This window comes from Carlito syrichta, unplaced genomic scaffold (genome assembly GCF_000164805.1).
Source record: "Carlito syrichta isolate Samal-C Ts95f unplaced genomic scaffold, Tarsius_syrichta-2.0.1 Scaffold315466, whole genome shotgun sequence".
Classification (NCBI taxonomy): Eukaryota; Metazoa; Chordata; class Mammalia; order Primates; family Tarsiidae; genus Carlito; species Carlito syrichta.
The window spans coordinates 380709-393873 of NW_007259562.1; the positions used below are offsets into that span (position 1 = coordinate 380709).

A 13165-nucleotide genomic window follows, 5' to 3' on the forward strand; every position below is an offset into this window, starting at 1 on the left:
TCCCCAACTTTCCAAATGTTAGAATGAAAAACTAGAATTCACTGAGAGGTTTTCTTTTTTGGCAAGTCATTTGCAGTGTATATATCTTATCAATAAAAGAGCTCTGTTCTACTATGACTTTTCTTGGTTGAGGTTGAGGTTTATCTTTTAACATTATCTCTCTGAACTCTTAGCTCACTGAAATTTGTCCTTGAAATTTTTTTGTGGGCAACTCCTGCAGGTCCCTTCCCACTGTGGGGGCTTTTCTGTCCTCTCAATCCTGCTTTCTAAAAAAAAAAGAAAGAAATTTATTTGTTAGATTAAGCTGCTTTGACTGCTTAATTCTTCTCTTAGACGCACAAAAACTTTAAAATGGCATAAACATCTCTCAGCTGAAATCTGTCTAAAGACCACTTGTTAATATATCTGTCTTTAGGGCAGAAATTTCTCAGAATGTGGGAAAGCAGGTTGCTGAACCCATCTGTGTATTGCCTTTGTTTGGTTGCCAGTAATTCTATCTGCTACCAACGCAGAAATAAGCAACTATAAGACCTTTTATTCTTAAACAGTATGTTGGGTACTTGAACATGGCAGACTGTATTTAGTCATTTAAGTGGTTCCTGAGTTAGCTAAAGGCATGAGGGGAAAGGAGTTAGGCAGTCTTTATCTCCATATTCTGTAAGGCACGTAGGACAACTGATAAACACTTCCACAAGGTAGAAGCCTATCCTATTGTGGGTTTAGGAAGGAAGTAGATACTTCAGTTTCTCATCCTTCCTTCCCAACTTTGGTCTAATCTTCTACCTTAGTTTCCTGACAGAATAGGCAATCCAAGCATCCTCCCACCAAGTGGCAGTGATTAGCAATAGACATAATAGCTCTTCTTGAATCACGACTTGGCTTCTGCTTGTTCATCACATGCATAGTATTCTAGTTAAATGGTGTGTTAAAGCAGCAATTGAGATGCATGTCAGTTCATAGACTCAGTATAGTACAGGTGACCTTTCATGACTTTAGGGCCTGCAAGGTTCATGCAAGAGAACCAGGAAATTGAAAACTGTATGTGTTTCTAATTTTCTCACATTTGTATGCTAAACAAAACTTGTCTGCAGTATGGTTCCAGCCTTCAGTCTGGGTATGCCACCTCTCCTTTTAGGGCTTTTCCTTTATTCCTTTTATCAGATATGGTTATCCACTCCTCAGAAACAAAGAAGTAACGTTTTAACCCTTTCCATCTTTCTTATAAGACAGAATTGACCATTTTCCCATTTTTATGGTTAACACCTGCTTAAAGAAGCACTAGATTATTATTACTTAATATGGGTATCACATACATATGCAGGTACTTTTTCTCCTTAGCAATCAAGATAAGATCATCACAAAAAGAAAAATACCTTAAATTGTGGAAAATTATTTAAGCTAAGCAAAATATAATCCTCCATGGAAAACATTTCAAAGCAATACTGCATGAATCGTTATGCAAATGTTTATCATGTTTGAAGGCAGTATGCTTAAAGTTTTTCACAACAGCAGGGCTTGGTGGCTCAGCCTGTGATCCCAACACTTTGGGAGGCCAAGGCAAGAGCATTGCCTGAGCCTGAGGGTTCAAGACCCGCCCGGGCAACTTGATGAGACCTGTCTCTATAATAAATCAAAAACTAGGCCAGCCTTGGTGGCTCAGTCTGTAATCCCAGCACTTTGGGAGGCCGAGGTGAGTGGATTACTTGAGCCTGCGGGATCGAGACCCGCCTCGGCAACTTGGTGAGACCTCATCTCTACAATAAATCAAAAAATTACAGCGCGCCTCTGTAGTTCCAGCTACTTGGCAGGCTGAGGTTGAAGGATCGCCGGAGCCCAGCAGGTCGAGGCTGCAGTGCCCAGGAGCGGCCACTGCACTCCAGCCTGAGCAACAGAGTGAGACTCTGACTCCAAAAAAACAAAAGAGAAAAAAAAAAGTTTTCATAACATGTTAACAATAACAGCCTGGAACTTAAATCATAACTTAATTATCCTTGTCTTTTTTTAAACATTTTTCCCATTTGTAGGTTTGTGTGTAAAGAACACACAAACCTACAAATGGGAAAACCCATACTGCCAGTTCCCTAATTCTGCTCTAAATTTAGAGTAAAAGTTGAGTGCTTGAGCTCTTAGTGCTTTCTAGTCTCCTACTGATGTGATGCGTGTGTATTACAACTGTACATCCAACTACTGGTTATAGTAGATTTGCTCTCCCTATGGAGCACCAAATTATATAAAGCCATTCCTTCGACTTGGAAATGAAATGTATAATTAGAATCAAAAGGAAGTCTAATGGCAGCAACTAAGTGTACATAATGCAGTCAGGTGGTATGAATGAAGAATGCATGAAGTATAAAACCACACAGCATCACAGTAAACAGCTGGAACAGTGCAGTTTGACAGGACCAGCTGGTAAGTCCTCAGGAAAAAATTGTTTAGCTTATGTTCTACCACCAACTCATAACTAAGGTTTTCTCCAAGAGGATAATGAGACATGCAGTCAAACTTTTTTTTAGTATCGTGGTACTTATGACTTTTTAGTGCCATTTGGAGTATCTTTGTTAGGAAAAAAAAAACTTAGGCAGATTTAATATGATTATCGAAATACCCTCTTTTTTTTTGAAGAGGAACAGTGGTATCTAGAGATACACTTCTATTTTGAGAAGCTTTTGCTCTTTTATAGGCTTAATCAAGTTTTCTTAAAGCAAATTGATCTTTTTTTTTTACAATTTTTTATTTTAAAGATGTGGGGTACAATTCAGTGTTAAGTATACAAACGGTGATTATACAGGTACCCTTGTTGATGAGGTGTGCCCCTCTGTCCCCCGGCAGTTTCCATTACTGCCAATCCCTTTCTTATAGTATTATGATAATTGTTCAAGGTCTGCTTATGAGTGAGAACATACGGTACTCTGTTCTTTGTTTCTGTGATAGATCACTGAGTATGATCAACTTTAAATCCATCCAAGTTGCTGCAAAGTCCATATGTTTGTCTTTCTTTATGGCTGCATAATATTCCATTGTATATATGTACCACATTTTTTTAATCCAGCTCAAAAGCAAATTGATTTTTCTTAAAGAGGAAGTTAAAGAATAGAAGTAGGGATAGCATGCCAGATGGATTAGTGGGAGGGTTTTCAACATACTGCAGAATGGTAGAAGTAGTCAGGGATAAAAGTGGGAAAAGAGAAAATAAAAAGAAAACTGTTGGATAGGGACAGCTTAACTTTTTTAAATGCCACTATTTATAGAATATGTATAAATTTTTGAACAGCCTCTGTCCAGAAGAAACTCATACTTAAAAATTAAATAAAATTAACAACAACAAAAAAAAAACTCAAAATAAAATTAACAATTGTTGTCAGTTAAGGTCTTGATTCTCTAATAATAATGACTTTATGACAAAACAAGTGACATGGACATCCTTGAAGAATGTTTTAAAGACTTCATAATGTGATGTCAGTTACATTGGCCTTCAGAATTTTTATTAGCAAGGAAATTATAGTGCAATCTTTGTTGAACTGGTATAGAAATTCTTATAACTTGGCTTCTCAAAAATATAAACTCATTTCATTGCATTTAGATTCATTCCCTTTCAAAAACTACTTAGGACACAAATTAATTCTCAGAGCTGTTTACACTTATAAATGCAATTAAAACTGAAAAGTCAGCAGGGCTTGGTGGCTCAGCCTGTAATCCCGCGCCTTGGGAGGCTGAGGTGAGTGGATCGCCTGACCCCTTGGGTTCAAGACCCACCTGGGCAACTTGGTGAGACCTCATCTCTACAATAAATAAAAAAATTAGCCGGGTGTGGTAGCGTGCCTATAATTCCAGCTACTTGGAAGGCTGAGGGGGAAGGATCACTGGAACCCAGCAGGTTGAGGCTGTGGTGGCCAGGAGCGGCCACTGCACTCCAGTCTGGGCGACAGAGTGAGACTCCAACTCAAAAAAAGAAAAAAAAACTGAAAAGTCGGTTAGGAAACTCACTGAGATCTCTGATAATAACAATGGTTGTTCCTCCTATATTAATTTGAACTGATGAGGTGGAAAAAACATAAACACTTCAAGATTTTATAAAATGACATGCATAGTGTGATACAAATTTAGTGGTCTATTCATTCTTTTTTGTTTTAAAAAGTAATTTTTTCAGATGTGTGAAGTCAGTGTATAATTTTTTTCTTTTCTCTGCTATTGTAAGTGGTTTTTTCTTTTTTAACGATGTGTGGGTACAATTCAGGATTAGGTATACGAGTGTACATTATACAGTTAAAGTTTAGGCCTTTTGTCCTCACTTTGTCTGGTTTGAGATCAGGTACTGTAAGGGATATTATAAAGTATATTTGTAAAAATATCTCAAATGGAATTTTAAAACACTCAATCAGGTTTTAAAAGTTTAGCTAAAGAAAGTGGAGGTACAGATCTAGATGGTACAGTTTATATCAAACAGCCTTCTTATATATTTACTGTATGTAAATGTCTATTTAAAAAAAATAACTGAGTAGAAATTTATTATCTTCCTTGGCTGATTGAATGATGCCACAGGAAAGCCGTTTCTGTATCAGTGCCATTATCAGTTTCTTAAACTAACAGCCTGTTACACCAAATATAGGAGTATTCACTGAAAGATGCCTTTAATTATCCTCTGAGCAGCCTGACAGAACTTCACATCCTGATTCCCTTGCTAGGATAGGCAAAACTGCATTGCAGTAGATCTTGGATGATAACTGGTTTGTTTTTGTTTTTAATGTAGTTTTAATTTATCTGTGCATTTAACTATTTTTTCTTGAGTACCTACTATGTGCCGGGCATTATAACACTGAAGATGTATGAGTAAGATTCCTTTTATGGAGTCTTTACTTTTCTGATATATGACCTTTTTCACCAAACTTAGATTCCATCAGGAGATACCAGTAGCAAAGAAGCAATTGAAAAATCTGGTGTAGTAACTAACCCAGATGTATTGGTTAGAGAAGACTTCTTTGAGAAAATGAGACAGAAGGTGGTGTTGATGGTGGTGATGATGACAACCCACATTTGTAGTGGGAGTGATACCGGAGTAAAGCAGAAATATTTAAGATGTTGTAGGTGCCAGATTTTGTGGGAGAAAAGAGATCTATTGAGATGGACAGCAAGCCGAGCTCGGTGGCTCAGCCTATAACCCCGCGCCTTTGGGAGGCTGAGGTGAGTGGATTGCCTAAGCCCGCTGGTTCGAGACCCGCCTGGGCAGCGAGACCTCATCTCTACAATACATCAAGAAATCAGCTGAGTGTGGTAGCGCGCGCGCCTGTAGTTCCGGCTACTCAGAAGGCTGAGGCGGAAGGATCGCCGGAGCCCAGCAGGTTGAGGCCGCGGTGGCCAGGAGCAGCCACTGCACTCCTGTCTGGGTGACCGAGTGAGACTCCAACTCAAAAAAAAAAAAAGAAGATGGACAGCAAAACATCTGGGACTGGGGGGAGGGGGGTGAGGCGCTTTCAAGAAGGGCACTCAGGTTTCTTCCTTGAGCTGATTCAGTGAAGAAAAAAGGGTTTGTGACTTGAGTGATGAGAGTGAGGGAAAGGAGTTTGGGTAGTCAAGGGGAGTCTGAGGAGCCCATAAGGACATTTTGGTGGAAATGTCCAGTGGAAGGCTATACTAGATATGTATTCAGAACTCTTCTTGCCCATGACACTTTTTAAATGTCTTTTATAGGGTATTTTTTACCTGAATGTCTGAAATTGAAATTTACTTTGCATTGATGTATTTTCACAGTAAATTGAGTGTTGTAAGTTCTGTGATCTGCTGTTTATCTCAGCAGATTACTTATGCATATAATCTTGTGCTTATCTTGATTCCTATTGTTGATTTGGGGATTTAAGTAAAGATTAAAAAATTATTTCTGGAGAAGGAATCATGTAGAAGAAACATTGTATTAAAAGATATTTAACTTTAAAATTTCACATTTTTTGAATATCTATTATATTGACCTATTGTTGAAATGTTAGAGTACATTAGGAAATTCATTGTTTTATATAATTTTTTTATCTTGGTTCAGTACAGCTTCTGAGGTTTCTTTATAAGTACTAAAAAATCCACAAAATTTAACAGTAAATGTTAACTACTTTCTCTAGCCTAGTTTAGAACTTTTTTATATGGTAAAGTATTTCCTTTCATACAAATTGAAGGAGAAACTTAAAATTTAGTGTATTCAGATTTAGCTGTATCATTGCTACGTTTATCAGAGCTGTGGCAGTAGACTGAGAAGGAGACTATTTACTCTTTTGAGGGACTAGCTAGCCATCTTTTGGCAAGAATACCTCAAAGAGTTTGTAGAGAATAGGGAAGCTCTTGAATAAATTTTTCAGTTAGTAAAGTAAGCAGGTTGCAAGTTCTCTCTGCCTCCCTGTGTTCTCCAGGAAAGTATGTATTGGAATCAATCAGCAGAATGAAACTTTTTATTTGGCATATAACTTGTGGTAACTATCTTTTTGTCTTATTTATGATGAAAACATGTAATGAAGCTTTTGATATTTTTGTTTTAATAAGGAAGGCTTATGAACTTCTTTTATGTTAATTTACCCAGCCTTGAAGATGGTCTGTTAATCATGTGAACCTTTGAGATTCACATTTAAGTATCCTAATATTGGTGAAAATTTGACCCAATCAGACAATAGCTGGTCGAAATATATACATATGCACAGTTGCAGTACAAGTAGCAAAATGATACATGTATGTGAAGGCTGCGCAAGGTGACTCAGGCGTATAATCCCAGCACTTTGGGAGGCTGAGGCAGGAGGATTGCTTGAGCCCAGGAGTTCGAGACCAGCCTAAGCAGCATAGTGCGATCTCCACTACAAAAAATAAAAAATTATCCAGGCGTGATGGCACACACCTGTAGTCCCAGTTGCTTGAGAGGCTGAGGTGGAAGGATCACCTGAGCCCAAGAGGCCGAGACTGCCGTGAGCCATGAATGCGCCACTGCACCCCAGTCTGAGTGACAGAGTGAGACATTGTGTTTGTTTCAAACAAACTTTGTGCTTAGTGGAAGAAACAAGGCTTAGATATTTGAGTTTAACTCATGAGAACAGTTGTTCACATATGTTTACAATATTGGTGTTCTAGAAATATGCTCACATAGCTTATAGTAACTTTTGAAGGAATTGATAATCGATTTAACACTTGATTTTGGTGATCTTGCCAAGTCCCACCATTGACTGATGCTATGGCTTTTTGGGGGGGGGTGAACAATTAATATTACCAAGTACATTAATACTGAATTTCACACCATTAAGGTACAGGTACTTCATTATCTTACTATTAGCCAGAGCTTGTTAAAGTTGCTGATTTCAATTTTTAAAGCAAAGGTTAAATGAAGAATGTATTTTTTTCTGTTGAATCAGCTAAAAAAAATTTTTTAACCTAATACCTGACTGACTTTGTTTAAAAAGCTAAGCAGATTTAGACTAGTTAGTTCTGGCAGGCCTAAATTTTCAGCTCTACTTCCCTGATTCACCTTCAATATAAAAGCAGTGCTATTTGACTTTAATAATAGAGTTTGAATGTATGAATGTATTCTGTATTTTGAAATGTATTATATATTTTTGAAAATGTTCTACAGTTTAAAAAACAATTGAGGTAGCATACTTAAGCTCTACTGAGAAGTTAGGAAATATAAAAGTGTAATATGAATTTTTTTCCACTGCTTAAAATACATAGTGAATAGTGAGTTGAGGAATTATACTGGCTCTTGTATCTTGGCAGATTGAGTTTATTGCTATAGGAAAAATAATTAGGCTGGGCATGGTGGTTCACACCTGTAATCCCAGGACTTTGGGAGGCTGAGGTAGAAGGATTGCCTGGGCCCAGGAGGTCGAAGTTGCAGTGAGCTGTGATTGTGCCACTACACTCCAGCCTCAAGGGAGAGGGTAAATAATTGTATGTAATCTGTTATTTCTAGAATTTAAAATTACTTTGATGAAGTTTTAGTATGTATAAAATGGAAATATGAAAAATGTTAGATGCTTCCATTTTTAAAAACAAAAATATAAACAAAACATAAATCATTGACTTTTCAGGGCTTTTATCAGTATGTATTTTTCTGGTTCTGGTTTATCTTTCTCCAATAAAACCATAACTAATAATTTCACAACATAATTTACTGTGTTTTTGCTGGAGAAAAAACTCGAGTTCTGTCATTGAACCTTATAATAGAAATTTTTCAAGTGTGTGCTTTAGGGGATAGTGAGGAAAACACTGTAATGTAAAGGCCAAGAATCCATAAAGGTAAATTTCTGGGTTTAGTAGTATTTTTTCATGTTGTGTGCAATAATATGTCTCTGGACCAAGATTAAAATTGAATAATTAAGTTTGTAGAAAGGATTTGCTATTCATAACAATTTACTATTACTGAATGTATGGTTAAATTGAAGCAGAAATTATTAGGCCATGTTTTCTATTAATACTGATACTCTTTTTTTTAAATACAGATATTCTTTAGCATTTTTCCTCGAATTTACAAACTGTCAGGGACTCTGAAATTTACTAAGATTTTTATATTCTTAAGGTGACCTGTAGAAAACAAAATTTTCTCAAGACTTTGGTTGTTTTTTTTTTTTTTTCTATAGGGGTACCAAAATCTAATCTCTTGCACACCAGATCATTACGAGGCCATAAAGACTGCTTTGAAAAATACCATTTAATTGCAAACCAAGGTTGCCCTCGATCTAAGCTTTCAAAAAGTACTTATGAAGAAGTTAAAACCATTTTAAGTAAGAAGATAAACTGGATTGTACAGTATGCACAAAATAAGGATCTGGATTCAGATTCCGAATGTTCTAAGAACACCCAGCATCACCTGTTTAATTTCAGGCACAAACCAGATAAAAAACTACTTCCGCAGTTTGACTCCCAAGTACCAAAGTATTCTGCAAAATGGATAGGTGGAAGTACAGGTGTCATTTCAAACTGCACACAAAGAATTTTGGAGCAGAGGGAAAATACAGACTTTGGACTTGCTATGTTACAAGATTCAGGTGCCACTTTGTGTCATAGCAGTGTATTGTGGTCTCGTAGTCACAACCAGGCACAGAAAAAAGAAGAGACAATCTCTAGTCCAGAGGCTAATGTCCAGACCCAGCATCCACATTACAGCAAAGAGGAATGTAAGTAAAGTGGGGGGAAAAGTAAAAGTTCGGTGGTTTGGGTTTCTTTTCACATTTTTTATGTGTATGTGATATGTCAAGAATTTTGATGTAGAGTAATAGATTTGATAAACATAGTATTTAAATGACAGGTTCACCTTAACCAAAATGAAATGTCCTAGCATTCTCTATGCATTCTCTGGAATACTCCTGAGTATGTCCTAAGCATTGAAGTTTAGCAGTCCCGTGTTTGTTTTGCCATTTAAAATGATTACACTGGATGAAATCAGCAAACTATGAATTGAAAAATTCAGGCCTCATATGGATTAGAAGTACAGCCTTGACCATTGGCTAATACACATTGTCACGTTGCTAATTCCTACAAGACTAATTGATGGGGTGGTATTTTAAAAGCAAAAATCTGACATTTTACTAAAGGACAAAGGTAATAATGTGCACTTATTTTAATGCTAGAAAAAGTGACTCATTCTGTCTGCATTTATTTCACAACAACTCAAAAGCTGAGGTAATTTTAATTGACTTGCAGTCAAGTGATTTTAGAGCCAGAAGGAACCTCTGGTATGTTTTTACACAACTTCTCGATTCTGCATGTGAATCATCTAAGGTTGTATAATAAGATAGACAAATTGATTTTTCAAACTGCAGGTCATAAACTGTATAAGCTTAATCAAAGTCAACTTAGTGAATAGGAACTAACACTTTTTGAAAACTGAAACAGTGTGGGAGATGTCCCAATTCATTGGACCTACTGCTAAGTATTTTTTGGTAATTTCACGTGGAATGGAAGGTGATAGTATACCAACAGTGACCCAAAATATGTTTTTGACTGTGACTTGTGGTCAGAATTTGAAATCTTCTGCCCCACACTAAAACCACTAGTAGATGAATCTTAGAGAGCTGCTGAATGTTATATTTTGTCAGATAATTGCAAATTTTTAAAAATGGAATATTGTGCTAATGATGTAAGCAGCTTCTTTTCCCAGGTTGTTTTGGTGACAGTTAATATATTTTCATGTTTCAGTGAATTTGATGACTCTTGGTGAGGTAGAGCAACTGAATGCAAAGCTGCAACAGCAAATCCAGGGTAAGAATCAGTCTTCCACTGCCTTTTAGCATGTGAAAATTTTGATGCAGAAAATCATTAATGATGGGGTACCATGGGCTTCATCTGTATTTCAATTTGAAAATGAGATATTTGAACCTGTTGGGGTTTTCAGAATCCCAACTCATTCCTGTAATCCAGCACTTTGGGAGGCCGGGGCTAGATTGCCTGAGTCCAAGGGTTCAAGACCAGCCTGGGTAATTTGGCAAAACCTCATCTCTACAATAAATCAAAAAGTTAGCCAGAAATGCTGGTGCGTTCCTGTAGTTCCAGCTACTTGGAAGGATAGCCTGAGCCCAGTGGGCTGAAGCTGTGGTGGCCGTGAGCGTACCACTGCACTCCAGCCTGGGTGACAGAGTGAGACTTCAACTCAAAAAACAAACAAACGAAACATAAAAACAATCACAACCTTATTTTTTACACCTTAAAAAAAAACTAGTAATTCTTTAGCATCATCAAGTATAATGCAACCACTAACCGTTAATACTTAAATTCTCTAGTTGTCTCATTTTCTTTCTTTTGTTTTTTTGAGTTGGAGTCTCACTCTGTCGCCCAGACTGGAGTGCAGTGGCCGCTCCCGGCCACCGCAGCCTCTACCTGCTGGGCTCCGGCGATCCTTCCACCTCAGCCTTCCAAGTAGCCAGAATTACAGGCATGTGCTACCACGCCCGGCTGATTTTTTTGATTTATTGTAGAGATGAGATCTCGCTACCCAGGCGGGTCTTGAACCCGCGGGCTCAGGCAATTCACTCACCTCAGCCTCCCAAAGGCGCGGGATTACAGGCTGAGCCACCGAGCCCAGCTTCATTTTCTTTCTTTACAGTTAATTCCCATTTAAATGAGGAAACTGCTACTCAAGAGACATTAAGTTGCTTACAAAGATCCTGCATCCAGTCAGTAGCAGATCAAGGATTCAGGCCCCAAAGTCTTTCTTGACTGCACAGCCTCTTAGAATAGTATAAATAATAAGTAATAATAGTAATTGCAACTTAAACTTAGCAAGTACTTACTCTGTGTACTTTTTAAGTATGATCTCATTTAATTCTTATAGTAACCCTGTAAAGTGTTTACTAATATTATCAATGTCATACATAAGAGGAAACTAAAACAGAAAATATAAGTTACTTGCTTGAGACTCATAAGAATCAGAGCAAGAATTCAAAAATCCCGGTCGTCTGATTCTAAAGCATCTTAGACAGGTTTCTAGACCGAAATACTAATGGGCACTTCTTATCCATAAGTCATATCAAATATTAATTGAACTGTTTATAGACTCTAATGAGAAAAGTGGCTCCACTGTAGCGGCAACCACTGTTTCTTGTGCATCGCTGTAGTCGTTGCTTTTGACTTGATGGAGAATAGGGATGTGATAGTCCAGTTGGCTGGGTAAAATTCAGACTTCCTATGGTGGTCCGAACTGATAGACTATGTGAGTAACACAACCATTTCCTTGGTGTCAAATCAATTTCGTTGTGAAAATTTACTCAGTGCATTTGTTTCAGTTAGCATAGTACAAATGTAAGTATTCACTTTCTGTGTACTAAAAAGTGAAATTTTTAACTTTCAGAAGTTTTTGAAGAGTTAACACATCAAGTGCAAGAAAAAGATTCTTTGGCTTCCGAGCTTCATGTCCGCCATGTGGCCATCGAACAGCTTCTCAAGAACTATTCCAAATTGCCATGTCTGCAAGTGGGGCGAGCAGGAATGAAGTCACACCTACCCATAAACAACTGAGCTAAACTTACACTTACTTTGTGTGCCCTACCCTTTATTGGTCTGCAAGGCATGCAAACTTTGTAGAAGTTTGAAGAACGTTATAGTTCATTTTTTTAATGGTCATTAAATTGGCAAAGCCTAAGGCAGTATTCAACATCTTTGTCAAATAAGGTAGATCATGATACTCTAGTCTTCTAGGGTTAATCATTTTGGTCCATTTTGGGAATTTTTTTCCCTAAGTACTAAATGCCCTTCCCTAACTTTTATCACATGTGACTACTTAAATATTACTGTTGCAGTGTCATTTTATTAAACATTTTAATGTAATTCACCTTTCAAGCCAACAGCAGATTAACAAACTCCTTAGTCTTAACAACTAAAGATAGTTTTTAAGAGGGAAGTGGAATTCATAATATCACCTCTTATTTATTATGAGCAATATTTTAATATGAAATTTTTATATATAAAAATGCTATTTTAGGTACTTTGTCATTCTCTTTATAAGTATGTATTTGAATGACTCTGTATATTTACACTTTCGTGTGTGAATGTGTTCACCCATATTTCAGGTCACTGCATTGTTCTCTTAATATACTGTTTGTACAACTGTTATCTTGCTTTCCAAAGATAAATGTATTTTGGAGTAGAAATTGACTTGTTGAGTTGTTTTAACTACTAATAACTCTTATAAAAGAGGAATTCATAGCTTTTTAAAGCAAGTGTTCAAGTAAATAAAATATATTATTTTTTTGTAACAAAATAAGTTCTAAGTTCAGGTAGAAAATGTTAATCTAGATTTTGTGTGTCAACTTGTCTCCGTAGAAATGAAACCTTCTACTTCATTTATTATTCATTTCATACTAATGACGTTGATTGTTAGAATTTGGATGGACTAAGTCAAGCCTCACTTCCAAGTCAAATTAAATGTACTTTGAAATTGTTCTAACTTTGAAAAAATTAAAAGCATTTTCTATGCCACATTGGGTAAAGTTTCAAGACTACTTAAACTGTCCAAATTGTGTGTCACCATCATTGAAATTAGTACTCAAAGTATTGTGAGGTATTTTTTTCTAAACTTTAAAATTTGAAGGGAAAGAAAGAGAAGACTCCTTGACAGAAGAAAAGCAAAACTCCTAATTCAGAAAAATAAACCCATATTTTAAAGGATGTTCTTATACGTTGCCTATGATGTTTCCAAAGAGTTCTTAACTAA

The 13165-nt window shown here is 36.7% G+C and overlaps 1 protein-coding gene across 3 annotated transcripts in view; it reads left to right on the top strand.

Annotated features, from left to right (window-relative positions):
- The window catches only part of CUNH21orf91 (chromosome unknown C21orf91 homolog), a 29194-nt gene extending 16266 nt beyond the window's left edge, over positions 1-12928 (top strand). Inside the window, exons 2-4 of one of the 3 annotated variants that reach the window (XM_008072837.2) lie at positions 8598-9134; positions 10156-10218; positions 11807-12928. In XM_008072837.2, coding sequence (XP_008071028.1) covers positions 8598-9134; positions 10156-10218; positions 11807-11970 — 764 coding nt within the window. In that variant the 3' untranslated portion in view covers positions 11971-12928. Of the gene's footprint in view, positions 1-8597; positions 9135-10155; positions 10219-11803 lie in introns of all 3 variants that reach the window. The other 2 variants (XM_008072836.2, XM_008072838.2) reach the window with 2 other exon arrangements.
- Positions 12929-13165: the final 237 nt, after the last annotated feature.